The sequence below is a fragment of the Castor canadensis genome, chromosome 13 (genome assembly GCF_047511655.1).
Source record: "Castor canadensis chromosome 13, mCasCan1.hap1v2, whole genome shotgun sequence".
Taxonomy (NCBI): domain Eukaryota; kingdom Metazoa; phylum Chordata; class Mammalia; order Rodentia; family Castoridae; genus Castor; species Castor canadensis.
In genome coordinates, this window is record NC_133398.1 from 26,869,545 (window position 1) to 26,884,683 (window position 15,139).

The 15,139-nt window shown below is 39.6% G+C and overlaps 1 protein-coding gene across 6 annotated transcripts in view; it reads right to left on the minus strand.

Annotated features, from left to right (window-relative positions):
- Window positions 1-15,139, minus strand: part of Znf462 (zinc finger protein 462) — a 137,494-nt gene that overhangs the window by 32,104 nt on the left and 90,251 nt on the right. For all 6 annotated transcript variants that reach the window (XM_074051319.1, XM_020184359.2, XM_074051322.1 and 3 more), the window contains exon 8: window positions 2,050-2,317. In XM_074051319.1, coding sequence (XP_073907420.1) covers window positions 2,050-2,317 — 268 coding nt within the window. The remainder of the gene's footprint in view (window positions 1-2,049; window positions 2,318-15,139) is intronic.

The window sequence follows — 15,139 nt, forward strand, 5'->3', positions numbered from 1 at the left end:
ATTCATGTGTCTCTTGCTAACAGACCCATCACAGGTGTCCAAGTGTTACTCTCCTGCACAAGGACTCCAAAACTAAAGCTGTTTGTCATGTCTGCTGACCATGAATTCTTTGACCACTCAACTAATAAATAAATACAACAGCTTCCATTTTTGGAAATGTTCCCACTTACCTGGAATTGGAGCTTAGTCTGAAAGAAACTAAATTCTCCCAAATACCTTATTCTTGAACATCACAGTTACCTATTGATAGTATGAAACAAGATTCCTAAGAGAATGGGTTACTCATTGTGTTCGGGATGAAGACTGTTTCAAAGTCAGTTGACTTACAAACTGCTATGTGAGTTCTTCATAGGTAAGGGGGAGAGGAGGGTGTGCAACCATCATGATGGTTGATGACTGATTAATGCAACCCAGAAACACACCAGCTTGAAGGCGAATGATTCTGTGGCCTCTTCCTCCAGCTTTTTCAAATCTTCAGAATTTATAAAGCCTTAAATGTCTTGTGAAAACGGATGAGCATCATGGGCAAGGCGTCCTCTGACTAACTTGCATGCTTCTCTCTGGAGAAACATATACTTGTCACTGGCCCTTGTTACCAACGTGACCTTCAGCTCACTCTCAGTTCTCAATCACAAACATATTTATCTGAAAAACAACCAGACCAAACTAATAGTCAGAAATAAAGCAGTTTCCATCAAAGTCCAGCAACTAAGCTGTTGGTGGCAAAAAACTTGTTCCTCTTCCATTTCTTCTTTTCCTTGAGGCACAGAGCCTGATTTCCACAGCCTCACTGTGTGAAGTCTGTACTGAAGAGGTCAAGGTCCAGGTCTTGATCGCAAAAGGAGCAAATAGGAACAGTGTCATATGACAATGTAGTACTTATGTCCTATCGTCATGATGGCTTATGATATTGTAACACTTAGCAGTGTGTGCCTTGGGCCAGGCACATTCTTAGCACTTCAGGTACAAGGATTCATCTACCGCTCATAAGAGCCCGATGAAGTAAGCAATATTATCTTTAATTTACAGATCAAGGAAATGGAGACAGAAAGGCTTAATGATCTAGGGTCACATAGCCACTAAGAGGCAAAGCTAGAATTCAAACTTGGGCAGTCAGTCTCCACATTGTACACTTGTAACTGCTAACCTAAACAGTATTTCACAGGATGAGATTAAATCACTGGAGAAGTTGAGATTCCATGCTGAGAAGCCTTACTTTCAATTCATTGAGTTCACCAGTTCTGTCATTTGTAGGAGCAAGGGTGACTTTGGAGTCTTTTTCTAGATTGGAATGATTCCTGTCTGTGGAGTTCTCAAGCCTTAGCCTTTGCAATGCTGGGGTCTTCAGTCACATAGGAAATCCCCGCGTCTTTCAAAACTATAATATGAGGGGACCACAGAGGTCATGATGGTTGGATGTTCGCTCTTGATTGTGACTTTGCTCCCAGGATTTTTTTTTTCCCTCAAAAACGAAAACAAGGGCTGGAGGAATGGCTCAAGTGGTAGAGCACTTCTTAGCAATTGAGAGGCCCTGAGTTCAAACTCCAGTAACATCAAAAACAAAAACACAAAACAAAATGAAAAAGGCCAGTAGGATGGCACACACCTGTAATCCTAGTACTCAGGAGGTCGAGGCAGAAGATTTTTGAGTTCAAGGCCAGCCTGGGCTACACAGTGAGACCCTGTATCAAAATAAATAAATAAACAACAACGGAAAAAGAGGTGGTGGATGTTTTCTGAGGGGAAAACACTTACTGCTATATGCATTGAGCCAGGGAAATCCTTTCTTGTGATCTCACACTGTTTGGGAGCCCAACTGCTCTGATTTTTTAAACTCATCTGTTATGATATTACTCTTCACCCCTTCCACAAATCCCAAAGTAGTCTTCTGAAACTAGCCTCCTTTTGTGAAGACTGAATCCAACCTCCACATCACCTCATGGGCAGGGCCTTCCCTGAGCTCCAGATAAGAAAGTATGAGGGCAGATTGTGGCAAGGGCTGGCGCAGGGGCAGCCAGTTGATTGTTCACAGTTGTTCACACCACTTACTTAAAGCCTGTGTAAAAGGAGCAGTCTTTGCACTTGAAAAGCTTCTTCCCACCATGCTTGTCCCGGTAATGACGCCTGATGCTCTGGATGTAGCCAGAGGAGAATTCACAGAATTCGCAGTGAAGAACGGCTTCAGCTTTCTGCTCAGAGCCAGCAGCAGCCCCAGAGAGAGGCACAGGGCTAACACGACTGTTGTTTCTCGCCAGGGCAGCTGACTGATAGTGGTTCAACTGCTGCTGAACGTCCGGGGGCTCCGAGTAGGATGAGTCTGTGGAGAGATGGGGAAAATGACCAGGAACACAGGAAACACAGTAGAGGTTGACTCTTTTTATTTTTTTGGCGGTACTGGGGTTTGAACTCAGGGCTTCGTGCTTTCTAGGCAGGTGCTTTACTACTTGAGCCATGTCTCCAGCCCTTTTTGCTCTGGTTATTTTGGAGATAGGGTCTTGCTTTTTTGTACAGGCCAGCCTGGACTGAGATGCTCCTATTTTACACTTCTCACCACAGCTGGGATGACAGGTATGCACAACCAGACCCAGCTTTTTTCCATTGAGATGGGATCTCATAAATGTTTTTGCCCAGGTTGGCCTGGAACTACAATCCTCCCGATCTCAGCCTCTCAAGTAGCTAGGATTTCTAGGCGTGACTCACCATCGCCTGGCTTTAGGATGACTCTTAAAAAAAACCCCAACATTAGGGTCCCCATAGTTTTATTGAGATATAATTGACAAATAAAAATGTAGGTATTTCAGGTGTACAGCATGATTATTTTATATACACATACCCTGTGGAATAATTACACATCAAGTTAATGAATGCATCCATTTCTTCCCATGGTCACCATTCTCTGATGTGTGGTGAGTACCGTTAAGACCGTCACACACTTCAAGGACATGATCAGCATTGTCATTAACTATGATCACCTGCTGTAGATCACACCCCAGAACATGCTCATCGGCTCACGGAAAATCTGCACCCTTGGACCCATGCCATCTGCTCCATTCTGACTATGTCTTGAAGGGGGAGACTATGATCTCCTTTCTTCTTCCTTTGCATTCTTCAACACAGAGCTGGGAGACACATGGAGGGAGGATATGCCAATTCTTTGAACCTGAGTTTGAGGGCTTGTAGTATTTAAAAATAAAATTCTGAGGTTAAAGGTTTCACAGGGAAGGAAGAAAGTCAACTGTTTTTAAAGGAAATCGCAGTGTGGCCACAGGTTGATACAGAGCACCGGTCCTCGAAGGTGAGATAAATAAACCTGAGTAGTGCACACAGGCGTGTACGTGGGAAGGGAGGGGAGACGATGCAATCATTCCTCCTTTACAGCCCAGAATTATTCACACCGCCAAATTAAAAAAAAAAAAAATCAGCCTTTAACAGAAACGCTCAAGCACATGGCACTCACAGAACTCTAAAAATGCTTTATGGATTCACAGTCAAGTGATTTAAAATTTAAAATATAAAAATCCGATAGTGTTCTCCTGGAATAGATGTGGAAAGCTTAGTCAGCATTAAGATGGAGATTTATTCATAAATCCCATTAAAATGAAATTCCAAACAAGTTTCTCTGAAAGGTATTTTCAAGTTTGCAATTCTTAAGAAAATGTCAGAAGTAACAGGCACAAATCTTTACCCTGAGGAGCTTAACCCTGAAATCTGATCTGGATGGGAGAAGGGGTTTCTTCTTTAAATAAAAGAGAGGAAAGCAAAATTTAAAAAAAAAAAAAAAGGAAGTAAAAGATCTTGAACTGCTTCGAATGTGAGGTTGGAATTGAACATTATCCTAGCCAACCTACAGCTGCCCGGGATTGGCCCAGATGAAATCTCTGACTGCTACACAGAAGAACTTCAGTATAACTTTCCTTGAAAGAAAAACAAAGGGCTCTTTTTTTAAACCTTTCAAAAAAGCAAGAGGGAAAGATGACAACTGTACACGTCTCCTCCTGATTTGATGGACACTTAACTTTCCAAAGCATAATTCCCTTGAGGCAAGACATGGAGGAATTCTGTAAAACCCATATTTGATGAAACCAGGACCATCCGTCCCAACAGCCTCTTGGAAAAGAGAACAAAGCCAGAGAGCAGTGTCCCAGATCGTGAGGCCACCTTCTGTCTTCAAAATACTAAGATACCTTCCCTCCCCATTCTCCTGCCCACCCTCCTCAATTCATATTCCTCAAGTCTGAGAAAAACCCCTTTGGAAATTGTAAACAAACCTGCCACACAAAAAATAAAACAAAAGGAAACTTGAACAATCTCTCCCAGCCTCTATGGGTTCATTACCAGGTGGAAAGTGAAGACAAAGGAAGAAAGGGATGACACCACTGGATTCCTTTTACCCAGTCCTTTTATCTCCTTTCTTCTTTATTTCTCTAGCCTCCACTGATAAACTCACTTAGGATCATGATAAAGCAATTGTCAACTTCTCATTCTTGCTTTCAATAGCAAGTTTGTTTACCATTTCATGGATTGTTAGAGATGCTTTCTGTTTAAACCCTCAGGATTCATTTCTGCTTAAAACACAGCACAATGAGGCACTCCACCTCCCTGTTAACACAGTTCTGAGCTGCAGAGAGAGCACTGCCAGCCAGCATCCCCAGAAAACCTGGTCCTCTCATTTGCCCTGGGCCTCATTTGCACTCTAAGCTTTGCAGAAGAGAAATTTTGTAACCAACAAGGCCAAAGCCAGGTCCTGCTGCTTGAGGTCTGTCCACCAGTCAAGCATCTACCCAGAGACCAAACCAAATATCAAAGGAACTGTCCATTTCTCAGTCAACAGCTGTAGTTGCCTGTGTGTGCCATGACACGGGGAGTCTTACAGGTCAGTCTGGATGCAGTCACACATCTCAGACACCAGGTACCTGACAGCTTCAATCTCTTCCCAGTAAAGCTGTAAAGAAATGAATGGCTCCTATTCAGATGATAAGCCAGGTAAATCCCTTCCCTTCCTTGCCACCCACCCCAGACCCAACTCAGGCACTCATATCTTAGGCACACACTTTCCAAAACAAAAGTCTCCTGTGAGTTAGCATTTTTCTTCTCTCTGGGCTCTGTTCATATTATTCCACCCATCTCAAATTTTTTTTTTTTTAGATTTTAACACTGATATTTATGTGATAAGAAACTTGAAGAAATAAAAATGCAAGAAGTCTCAGGTAAAGCAATTCCAAGAAAGGAGACTTATCACCCTCCTCCAATGGCAATGCAGAAGGCACAGCTGTCTTTTCCCTCCTGGTCAAAATCAGTTGGACAAGTTTATCTGCAAAAAAGAACCAAATCCCTCCAGTTACAACACATCTGTAATAATGCCCAGGTGATAAGTTTGTGGGTCTTTGTAGAGTTTTACTTTTCTCTGCTGCTAAGATCCTCAGTCCCCTTTGTTACTAAAGTAACAAAGAGATCTTTAAAAAAGTCCACTTGCTAAGCAACCTAAAATTCCAGTTTACTCATGAAGCATAGCTATGAGAGAAGGACAGGGGTCATTTTGTACCCAGGTTAGAAAGGCAAGCAGATTGTTAGCAGAGAGGGGCATGTCACCTAAGCTAAAAAGCATCATTAAGACTATTTCCCTTCATTCCGGGCTTAGGGAAAGAAAGTAAAAGCTCCCTTTGTTTAGAGAGACAAAGTTTTGGTCATGCAGTTGAAGCATATGGGTATGAATTAAGCAGGAATATTGCACCCAAGGGCAGGTGGCACCCGTTACATTTATCAGCTGCATGGCCACTGGTGACTGCAAAGGAACCAACTGCAATGACCGAGGTAATATGGGCTGGAGACATGGCTCAAGAGGTAAAGCATCTGCCTAGCAAGAAAAAGGCTCTGAGTTCAAATCCCATACTGCCATAATACTAATAGTAATAATAATACTGATGATGTAACATGGCTCACCTTCCACAACAGGTCACAGCTTAATGTACCTATACATTCCTGCCCAACCAACCCTGAGACACACAGCCTGAGAAAAGTTCAATGCCTTGACTTGCAATTTTATTTACATGCAACATTTAATAAATTAAATTTGCTTAACATATACGTAGCTATCTATTTTGAGAGAAAAGAATTACATTTTGTAAAATCAGAACCAAGCTACAATTTTAGCATGCCTATCAGATTTGGAATATACCAGGCAGCTGGCAAATAATTATCTCAACGATGGTATGATGGAGTCTCATGCCAATTTTAGCAGTGAGGTAGCTGAAGCTGAGGAAAGTTGGTCATACAGTACCAAAATGCAGAAGCAGGATGTGAACAGAGATCTGTCTGGCTGTGTGGAGTCTTATCTGCTAGGAATTCATACCCTATGGCAACCACCTCAAGGGTCCCATGATACAAATCAGAGGAATGAGAAAGAACACAAGAGATCTTTCAGTAATAAACACATAGTGGAGAGAAGCAAAAGTAATATCAGGACTGAAATAGTTAAGAAAATAACATTAGAAGAGATACAACTAGGACTAGGATTCAGGTCCCTAGTAGAGCACTTGCTGAGCATGGGCAAGGCCCTGGGTTCCATCTCTAGCACTGCACAAACTATACTACAGAGCCATAGCAATAAAAATAGCATTGTGCTGGTACAAAAACAGACGTGAAGACCAGTGGAACAGAAGTCCCAGACATAAATCCATGCAGCTAGTCATCTGATTTTTTGATGAAGGAGCTCAAAACATATGTTGGAGAAAAGACAGCCTCTTCAACAAATGGTGCTGGATATCCACATTTAGAAGACTGAAGCTAGAACCTTGTCTTTTACCCTGAACTAATTAATATCAATCCAAAGTGGATCAAAGACCTTAATGTAAGACCTGAAACTCTGAAATTACTGTAGGAAAGAATAGGGGAAACTCTGGAACATGTAGGCATAAGCAATGATGTTCTGAATAGAACTCCAATAGATAAGTAATTAAGAGAAAAGATTGACAAATAGGATTGCATAAAACCAAAAAGCTCTCTCTGCACAACAAAGAAAACAGTCTCTAGACTGAAGAGACAGCCTACAGAATAGGAGCAAGTCTTTGCCAGCTATCCATGACAAGAGACTAATAACCAAAATTTGTAGGGAGTTCAAAAAACTAAAAACTCTCAAAGAATCAATCATGTGCAGAAATGGGCACATGAACTAAATAGACAATTTTCAAAGGAAGAGGTACAATTAATCAATAAATACATAAAGAACTGCTCACCATCCCTGCCCATAAAGAAATACAAATCAGCCAGGTGCCAGTGGGTCACACCTGTAATCCTAGCTACTCAGGAGGCAGAGATCAGGAGGATCACATTTTGAAGCCAGCCTGGGCAACTAGTTCATAAGACCCTATCTAAAAAAAAAAAAAAAAAAAAAAAGCCAACAAAAAACCCCAAAAAACAACCCCCCCCAAAAAAACTCCTCCACACAAACACACACACAAAAGGGGGCTGGCAGAGTGGCTCAAGGTGTAGGCCCTGAGTTCAAGCCCCAGTACTGCAAGAAATAAAAAGGAAATACAAATCACAATTACATTAAAATTTTACTTCAATCCAGTTAGAATGGCTATCATCAAGAACACAAACAACAACAAATGTTGGAAAGGATGGATGAGGAGGGGGTCACTCTTAAGCACTGTTGGTGGGAATGAAAATTAGTACAACCACTACAGAAAGCAGTATGGAGGTTCCTCAAAAAACTAAAATAGAAATACCACATAATGTGTGATACTATTCCTAGGTATATGCCCAAAGGAATGTAAGTTAGGATACAGTAGACACATGTACACACCCATGTTGATTGCAGCACTATTCACAACAGCCACTCTGGAAATAGCCACGATGCCCCACTACTGATGAATGGATTAAGAAAATGTGGTATATATGCACAATGGAGTATTATTCAGCCATAAAGAAGAATGAAATTATATTGTTTGCAGGTAAATGTATGGAACTGGAGATTATCATGTTAAATGAATCCAGTTTCTAAAAGACAAAGGTTCCATGTTTTCTCTCATATGTGGAAAACAGATCCAAAAGATAAACACAAGCATGATCATATATATATATACTGCCTTAATGAGACTGTTTGATTGGACTAGGGGGAAGAGGGAGAGGAAAAAAGAATGATAGAGAATGAACAAAATCTAAATGTGTGTAAGAAGATAGAATAAAGAAATGCAAAGGGAAGGGAAGGCAGAATAATAAATGGATTAATCTGATTAAAGTACAGTGTGTTCGTATTTGAAATGCCATGGTGAACCTTCTTTGGGCAATAAGTATGCACTTAAAAATGAAGGACAGTATTGTAAAACAGGTGGTCTCCAGGGGTGGGTATTTAAGGGAGGGGGGAGGATGAATTGAGAGCTTAAAGAAGGGTGAATACAGTAGGTGTACTTTATATACTTGTATGAAAATAGAACAACAAAATCTGTGAAGTCATTTTAAGTAAGGGGGGGTGAGGGAGAGTGGTGATGGGGGCAAACCTAACCAAGGTACATTGTAAGCACATATGGAAATGTCATGATGAAACCCCATACAGCTAATATACGCTAATGAAAATGTTTTTAAAGAACCAGCCAAACAAAACAGACGCAAATAATAAAATAGACAGAAATAGCATTAAACTGAAATGAAAGAAAACACTGAAGCATTTTGGAGCTAAAGAAAGTAAAATTCCTAGAAAAGAAAAAGAATATTCAAAATTTCCAAATAACAATTTCTCAAGTGGGATTTGGCTGGAAAAAGAAAGACCCACAGATGCAAATGGAAGCTAAGTGCCTTTAGGTGGCTCTAGACTAGCTCAGGATTACAAGGCAGGAAAGGGCTGCATTCTGGATGTGCCTTCCCAGCCCTCTTACTTATCCATGTTTCTGGAGAAATGGGAAATTTCTAATTCCAGATCCCCAGAATACCAGCCAAACCCATGTTAAGTATCAGTTCCAGGGTCGTTTTTTGTTTTTATTTTTAACTCTAGAAATTAACCAGCACAGAAACAATTACAAGAAATTTGACTATGTAGAACAGGACAATAGAATGACAGAGTGAGGCTTTCTCAGTATCCCCAGTTCCAAGACCACCATGTTTATTACCACTGCCCCTGTGCTGGCTCTGGGTATTCAAGGTCAAGGAAGACATGAGGGGTGCCTTCTAGCAACTCAGATCTCTTAGGAAAGGGAATTGAGCAGTGGACTGATATGAAAATACAGGTCTTCTTTGTGTCTAGCAAACTTATTCCACTGATTGAAAGAATAAAAGAGGCAAAGAGAACAAATGAACAGTAACAGGAAAGTTTAACTACTAGGAGATTAAGGCAGACACAAGGAAGAATAAGAATCAACTGGGCAGTAAATTGTGGGAGCTGCAGAGGACAGCCCCTTGCATGCTGAGTGATGCAGAAAGGAAGCCATACTGGAGATCAATTCTCAATTTTCTGCAGCTCTGCATAGAGGCAGTGAGGGAAGAGGAAGGGTAGCAAAAGTACCCTGGTACAGCAACTGCATCAGTTATATCTGTTACATTTTTGGGCAGACTTGGAAGACAGGCTCAATGATTAGTGGCAATCAAGGAAGGGAAAAAGAAAAAGAATTTCAGGCAAGCAAATTTTGGAGGTGGCCACAGTGCAAATGATTACATTACATTCATTCAGGAAATATTTATGGAGCATTTAAGTAAAAAAGAAGCTCCTATTCTATGACAGTCTAAGACTGGATCACTGCTCTCAAGAAACTCACTGTCACAGAAAGACTTGTAAATGGCTGATTAGGGTACAATGCACAATATTACATATTTTAATAGTGGCACCTACAAAGGGGTGATGGGAAAGAAGGACCAACTAGCAGCATTTGATGACTGACAGAACTGGGGAGTAAGTCTCACTAATAAATGAGACTGGTATTAATTACAGTGTTAATGAGATCAACACTAGACATGTAGATACTGAAATATTCAGTTTACCATATTTCCACTGTAAGTCAGACATTTTGGAGAAACTAAACAGAAATGAAATACCTACATTCTTACAACAATTTAAAAAAAAGTGACTTAATAACCCAAGGACAAATAAATGAAGAGTTGAGGGTGAGGAGGATGAGTCAAAACAGAAAAACATGCATCAGAGGGTGGGGTGAGTAGTATAAGTCACAATTCAAAACCTCCAACTTCAAAAATAGCATAGAAATTTCCAAATAATGTATAGATTGTAACTTTCTTCAGAAAAATAAGACTACTTAGCAATTAATGGTTGGTAGCATAAGCGACTAGAAATAGAATATTACCTTCAATAATTTAACTATAAATATAAATGCTCAGTGCAAGGGGGCGGGTAGAGGTAGGATAGAAATAAGCAAGAAATGTAGTCGTATCTATACACAATGGAATTTTATGCAGCCATGAAGAAGAACGAAATGTTATCATTCGCTGGTAAATGGATGGAATTGGAGAACATCATTCTGAGTGAGGTTAGCCTGGCCCAAAAGATCAAAAATCGTATGTTCTCCCTCATATGCGGACATTAGATCAAGGTCAAACACAACAAGGGGATTGGACTTTGAGCACATGATAAAATCGAGAGCACACAAGGGAGGGGTGAGGATAGGTAAGACACCAAAAAAGTTAGCTAGCATTTGTTGCCCTCAATGCAGAGAAACTAAAGCAGATACCTTAAAAGCAACTGAGGCCAACAGGAAAAGGGGACCAGGAACTAGAGAAAAGGTGAGATCAAGAAGAATTAACCTAGAAGGTAACACACACGCACAGGAAATCAATGTGAGTCAACTCCCTGTATAGCTATCCCTATCTCAACCAGCAAAAACACTTGTTCCTTCCTATTATTGCTTATACTCTCTCTACAACAAAATTAGAAATAAAGGCAAAATAGTTTCTGCCAGGTATTGAGGGGGTAGGGTGGAGAGGGAGGGGGCGGAGTGGGTGGTAAGGGAAGGAGTGGGGGCAGGGGGGAGAAATGACCCAAGCCTTGTATGCACATATGAATAATAAAACAATAAAAATAAAAATAAAAATAAAAGAAAAAAGAAACTATGGAAACTTCGAGAAAGGCCCCTAACAATGACAGGAGAGCAGCTACAGATATATTCATTAAGAGCCAGAAAACTTTTGGAATGGCTTGCAACTTTTTTTATACAACTGCTTATAAACTTAGCAAAGGACAAAAATAGTCTAAGTATTTTTGTGTACATGATAGTAACCCAGGAATCTGCAGTGAACAGAGAATTCTGGTGCAGGGGAAACTCAATGTACTTTGAGTTGCATTGAGTTTCATCAAAAGCTGAGAATCTGTTTTGTGCCTTATGTTTGATGGATGCCTCAAATCTACCCAACAGATTGAAAACTATCATCTTTCCTCAAACATCTCCATTTGCACTCTGAACATTAGTGGATGGTTCACATCTTTGTTAAAAGTCAAATTGTGAGGTTCTTTTATCAGTCTTTCAGACTTTCACCCTTTCTTGCGGTAGCACATTTCAACCATGCACCAGACAAATCTCATGACCTGCCATCACTGGCTTTCCTCTCTACTCCCTTATCTTTCCACCCATTGTCCCTTCAGGTCCTCATCACACCTGTGCAATTTTGATGCCCGCAACCTGGTCTCTCTTCCTCTAAGATCTAATGTGGCCAACATACGTATCACAGACACATAACATAGACCACCAGTATGATTGATGATGCACTATTGTCAAATTAGTCTACATTCCTTAAATTAGAATATGAAGCTCTGCAGTCTGGTTCCCATCCTTGTCTCCAGTTTCACTTCTGGTTAGTTTCCAATTCCTTGCACATTCCACATATTTCATCATTGCTAGTCCTTGGTCAGGACTACTTGCTGCTCTTCCTCCTTTTCCCTGGCAAATTCTTACTCAGTCTTCAAAACTCAGCTGGAATGTCAGCTTCATTGTAAAAATTTTTCCCAATGATCCAAACAGAACTCTTTGTTCAACTCTATGAATTGCCAACATATACACATTGTGATTCTCACCTCAACTTCAAATCACACAAGTACCTTCCACCAACACACTTGGTTGATCAACGCCCCACACCTTACAATATCCTGACGGAGGAAGACCCAAGGCAACAGTGATGTCTGGGTTGCTGGGTTGCTGGGTTGTATGCCATTCCCCAGCAGCTCTATTTATTTCTGATTCCTGCAGTTGAGTTAATGCTATTAAGAATTGGTTTTATTTGCTCTCAAACTTTTTATTTATTTATTAACTTTTTTACTTACTTACTTCAGGGTGATAAGGATTGAAGCCAGGGCCTCACACATGCTAGGCAAATGACCTATATCCACAGCCTGTTTCCAAACTTCTGTATACACATTATATTTGGTTTTGTCCATGTTCAACATAACAAATATTATATATGATCATGAAATATGAATGCAAAAAGTTATTTCTATGAAAGTTACATTGAATGCCTTGAAAATACTTGTTAAAGTCAAGTTGCTAAAAAAATACTGTCAAATGATGTTTTGGTGAGATCAACTATAAAAAACTGAGAACATAAAAATCTAGAAAATTCTGTTCTAAGACTGTTTCACAAATGTCTCACTTCTCATTCCATTTAAGAGGAAGTAAAGCTAGAAGCAGACCATGCTGCAATGCAGGTAGTGTGTTTTAGTAGGAGAGAACACAGAGGATCCTGATCAAATACAGGGGCTCAACTCTACATTACAACAATGGAAAATGAACACATATTATAAGTGAAAATAAAGCGCTTAAGGGATTTTAAAGAAAGGATTCCCTGGTTTGAATGGAATTATTAAAAATCAGAAAATAATTGTTGACAAGGATTTGAAGAACCTTGAAACTTTGTATGCCATTGTTGGAAATGGAAAATGGTGAAGCCACGTGGAAAACAGGATGGATGTCCCTTATATCATGAGAAACGGAATTATAGTGTGATCCAGCAATCATATTTCTGGCCATTTTTCCGAAAGGACTAAAATTAGCATCTGGAAGAGATCGTTGCACTTCCATGTTCACTGCAACATTATTTATAAGAGCCAGGAGGTGAAAACAACCTAAATTTCCACCAATGATAAGTGGACAAAAAAAATACACACACACAATGGAGGACTTTATTCAACCTAAAAAAAAAAAAAAGAAGGAAATCCTGTCACGTGCTACAACACGGATAAAATCTGAGAACATTTTGCTAAGAGCAATAAAATAGTCACAAGAAGACAAATATTGAATAAATTTCATGTCTATGAGGTACCTAAAGTAGCTTAACTCATAGGTAGAAAGTAGGATGGGAGCTGCTATTGGCTGGGGAGGAAGAAAGTAGGAAGTTATTGTTCAATGGGTACAGTATAATAATTATGTAAGATGAAAAAGTTGTAGAGACCAGGAGTACAACTATCAGGAGTAATTATATGTGTATTTATATGTGAGTAATTATATGTGTTAATAACTGTATATTCAAAATTTGGTAAGAGGGTAGATTTCATGTCATGTGTTTTTTTTTTTTTACCACAATAATTTTTTCAGTTCCTTTAGATAAGATAATCTATTAGCTTCTTTACAAACTTCATACAATTTAATTATCATCATAGTAACAATTATGGTACTTCAGAAAATGTTCACTGGATTGAATTTGTGGACAACTGTGGCTATAAAGGCCCATAAGATATTGTTTCTACATGTTTAAATTGTAATGAGGGTAAGGTTTCTTGCTGTTTTTTTTTTTTTTTTCACCAATGTGTCTAAGATGCTGAGAAGTGCCTGGCTAAGAAAGTGTTTACGGGACTGAATTTGTAGACAACTATACATACATACATATATGTATATATATGTATGTCTTAAGTCACTAAAACAGTATTTAGCACAGAGGTGTCAAGATGACTCACAAATTTCAAGAAGTCTGCTTGTTTAAAAGATTTCCTAGGCTCCATCTAAATTCCTTTGTGCCTTAACTTAAGTCTTTCTCAAGATTCTTGTTCACTTTGTGCAACTAATATCAAATGAAATCTGGCATCCAGAATACTGACAAAAAGTATAGATCATCAATGTGGCTTTCTGATTATTTCCTTTGACGAGCCTCAAAAATGTTCTTTATCTACAGACTATTCCAAAAGAAAACTATTAGAAACTAAACTTTAGAACACAAACCATTCCAACTCCTCTGGATAGTGTCTAAGGCGTAGCATAAATCTCTAGAGGCAATTACACTATTTTATTTCCTTCTTTTGATTATGCCTTGAAAATCTCCAGGCCAAGGACCCTGGCCCCTCCTTGTCTTCTATCATCAGTGAAGTTCTCTGGCCTGGACGCACAAGATTATGATACAATGGCCAGGAGGACAATGGACACTGGATGACTATATATAGGAATTCTGGGCTTGGTTGTCATGGAGGCAAACAGAAAAACAAACGCCTAATCCTGAAAATAAGGTTGAGGCCAAACTTGAAGGAAACACACACTGAAAACTTCCTGCCATTCTGATGAGTAAAAACAAAACCTTGAAATATGATCAGGGGTAGATGAGACAAAAACCAAAACAAACAAACAACAACAACAAAAAATAAATCTTCAAAATTACAGAAACACAGCAAAAAAAAAAAAAATCTTTTTTTTAAGATTTTGTTTTCCATCACACTTCAGCTCATTGAAATGGTCTCCCGAAGCCTTTCTCTGCATGGAGCTTTCTGTTGTCATTCCCTCTACATCTAGGGAGAATCCAGGCAGGTCTGACCTAAGACAAAGAGGAGTCCTGAGCTGTCATTCTTATCTTATCTTTGGAGACAAATCTATTTGTCTTTCTGTACTTTTTTCTCCAATGGCATCTCTGTTCACCAAGTCAATGAAATCAGAATAAATCCCAATTCCTTTCTCTCTTTCATTCTGCACATTCTGCTCTATTGGTTCAGCCTCTTGGAAAGCTTTTTCTGTGATCCACTCACTAGTCCAGTGCCATTGCTATGTTCAGGCCCTCGGGGTTCCTTGTGGGAACTTCTTCTGCAAAATGGTTCCAAGAGACTTTTTATTTCCCTATTTCTTTTTCTCCTCAGAGTCCTTTCTATCCTAAAATGCAAGTGTGATTGTGATACTCACCCTCTTTTTTTTTTTTTAACAAGAAAAAAGAATTCAAACTCTGAACCATGGTG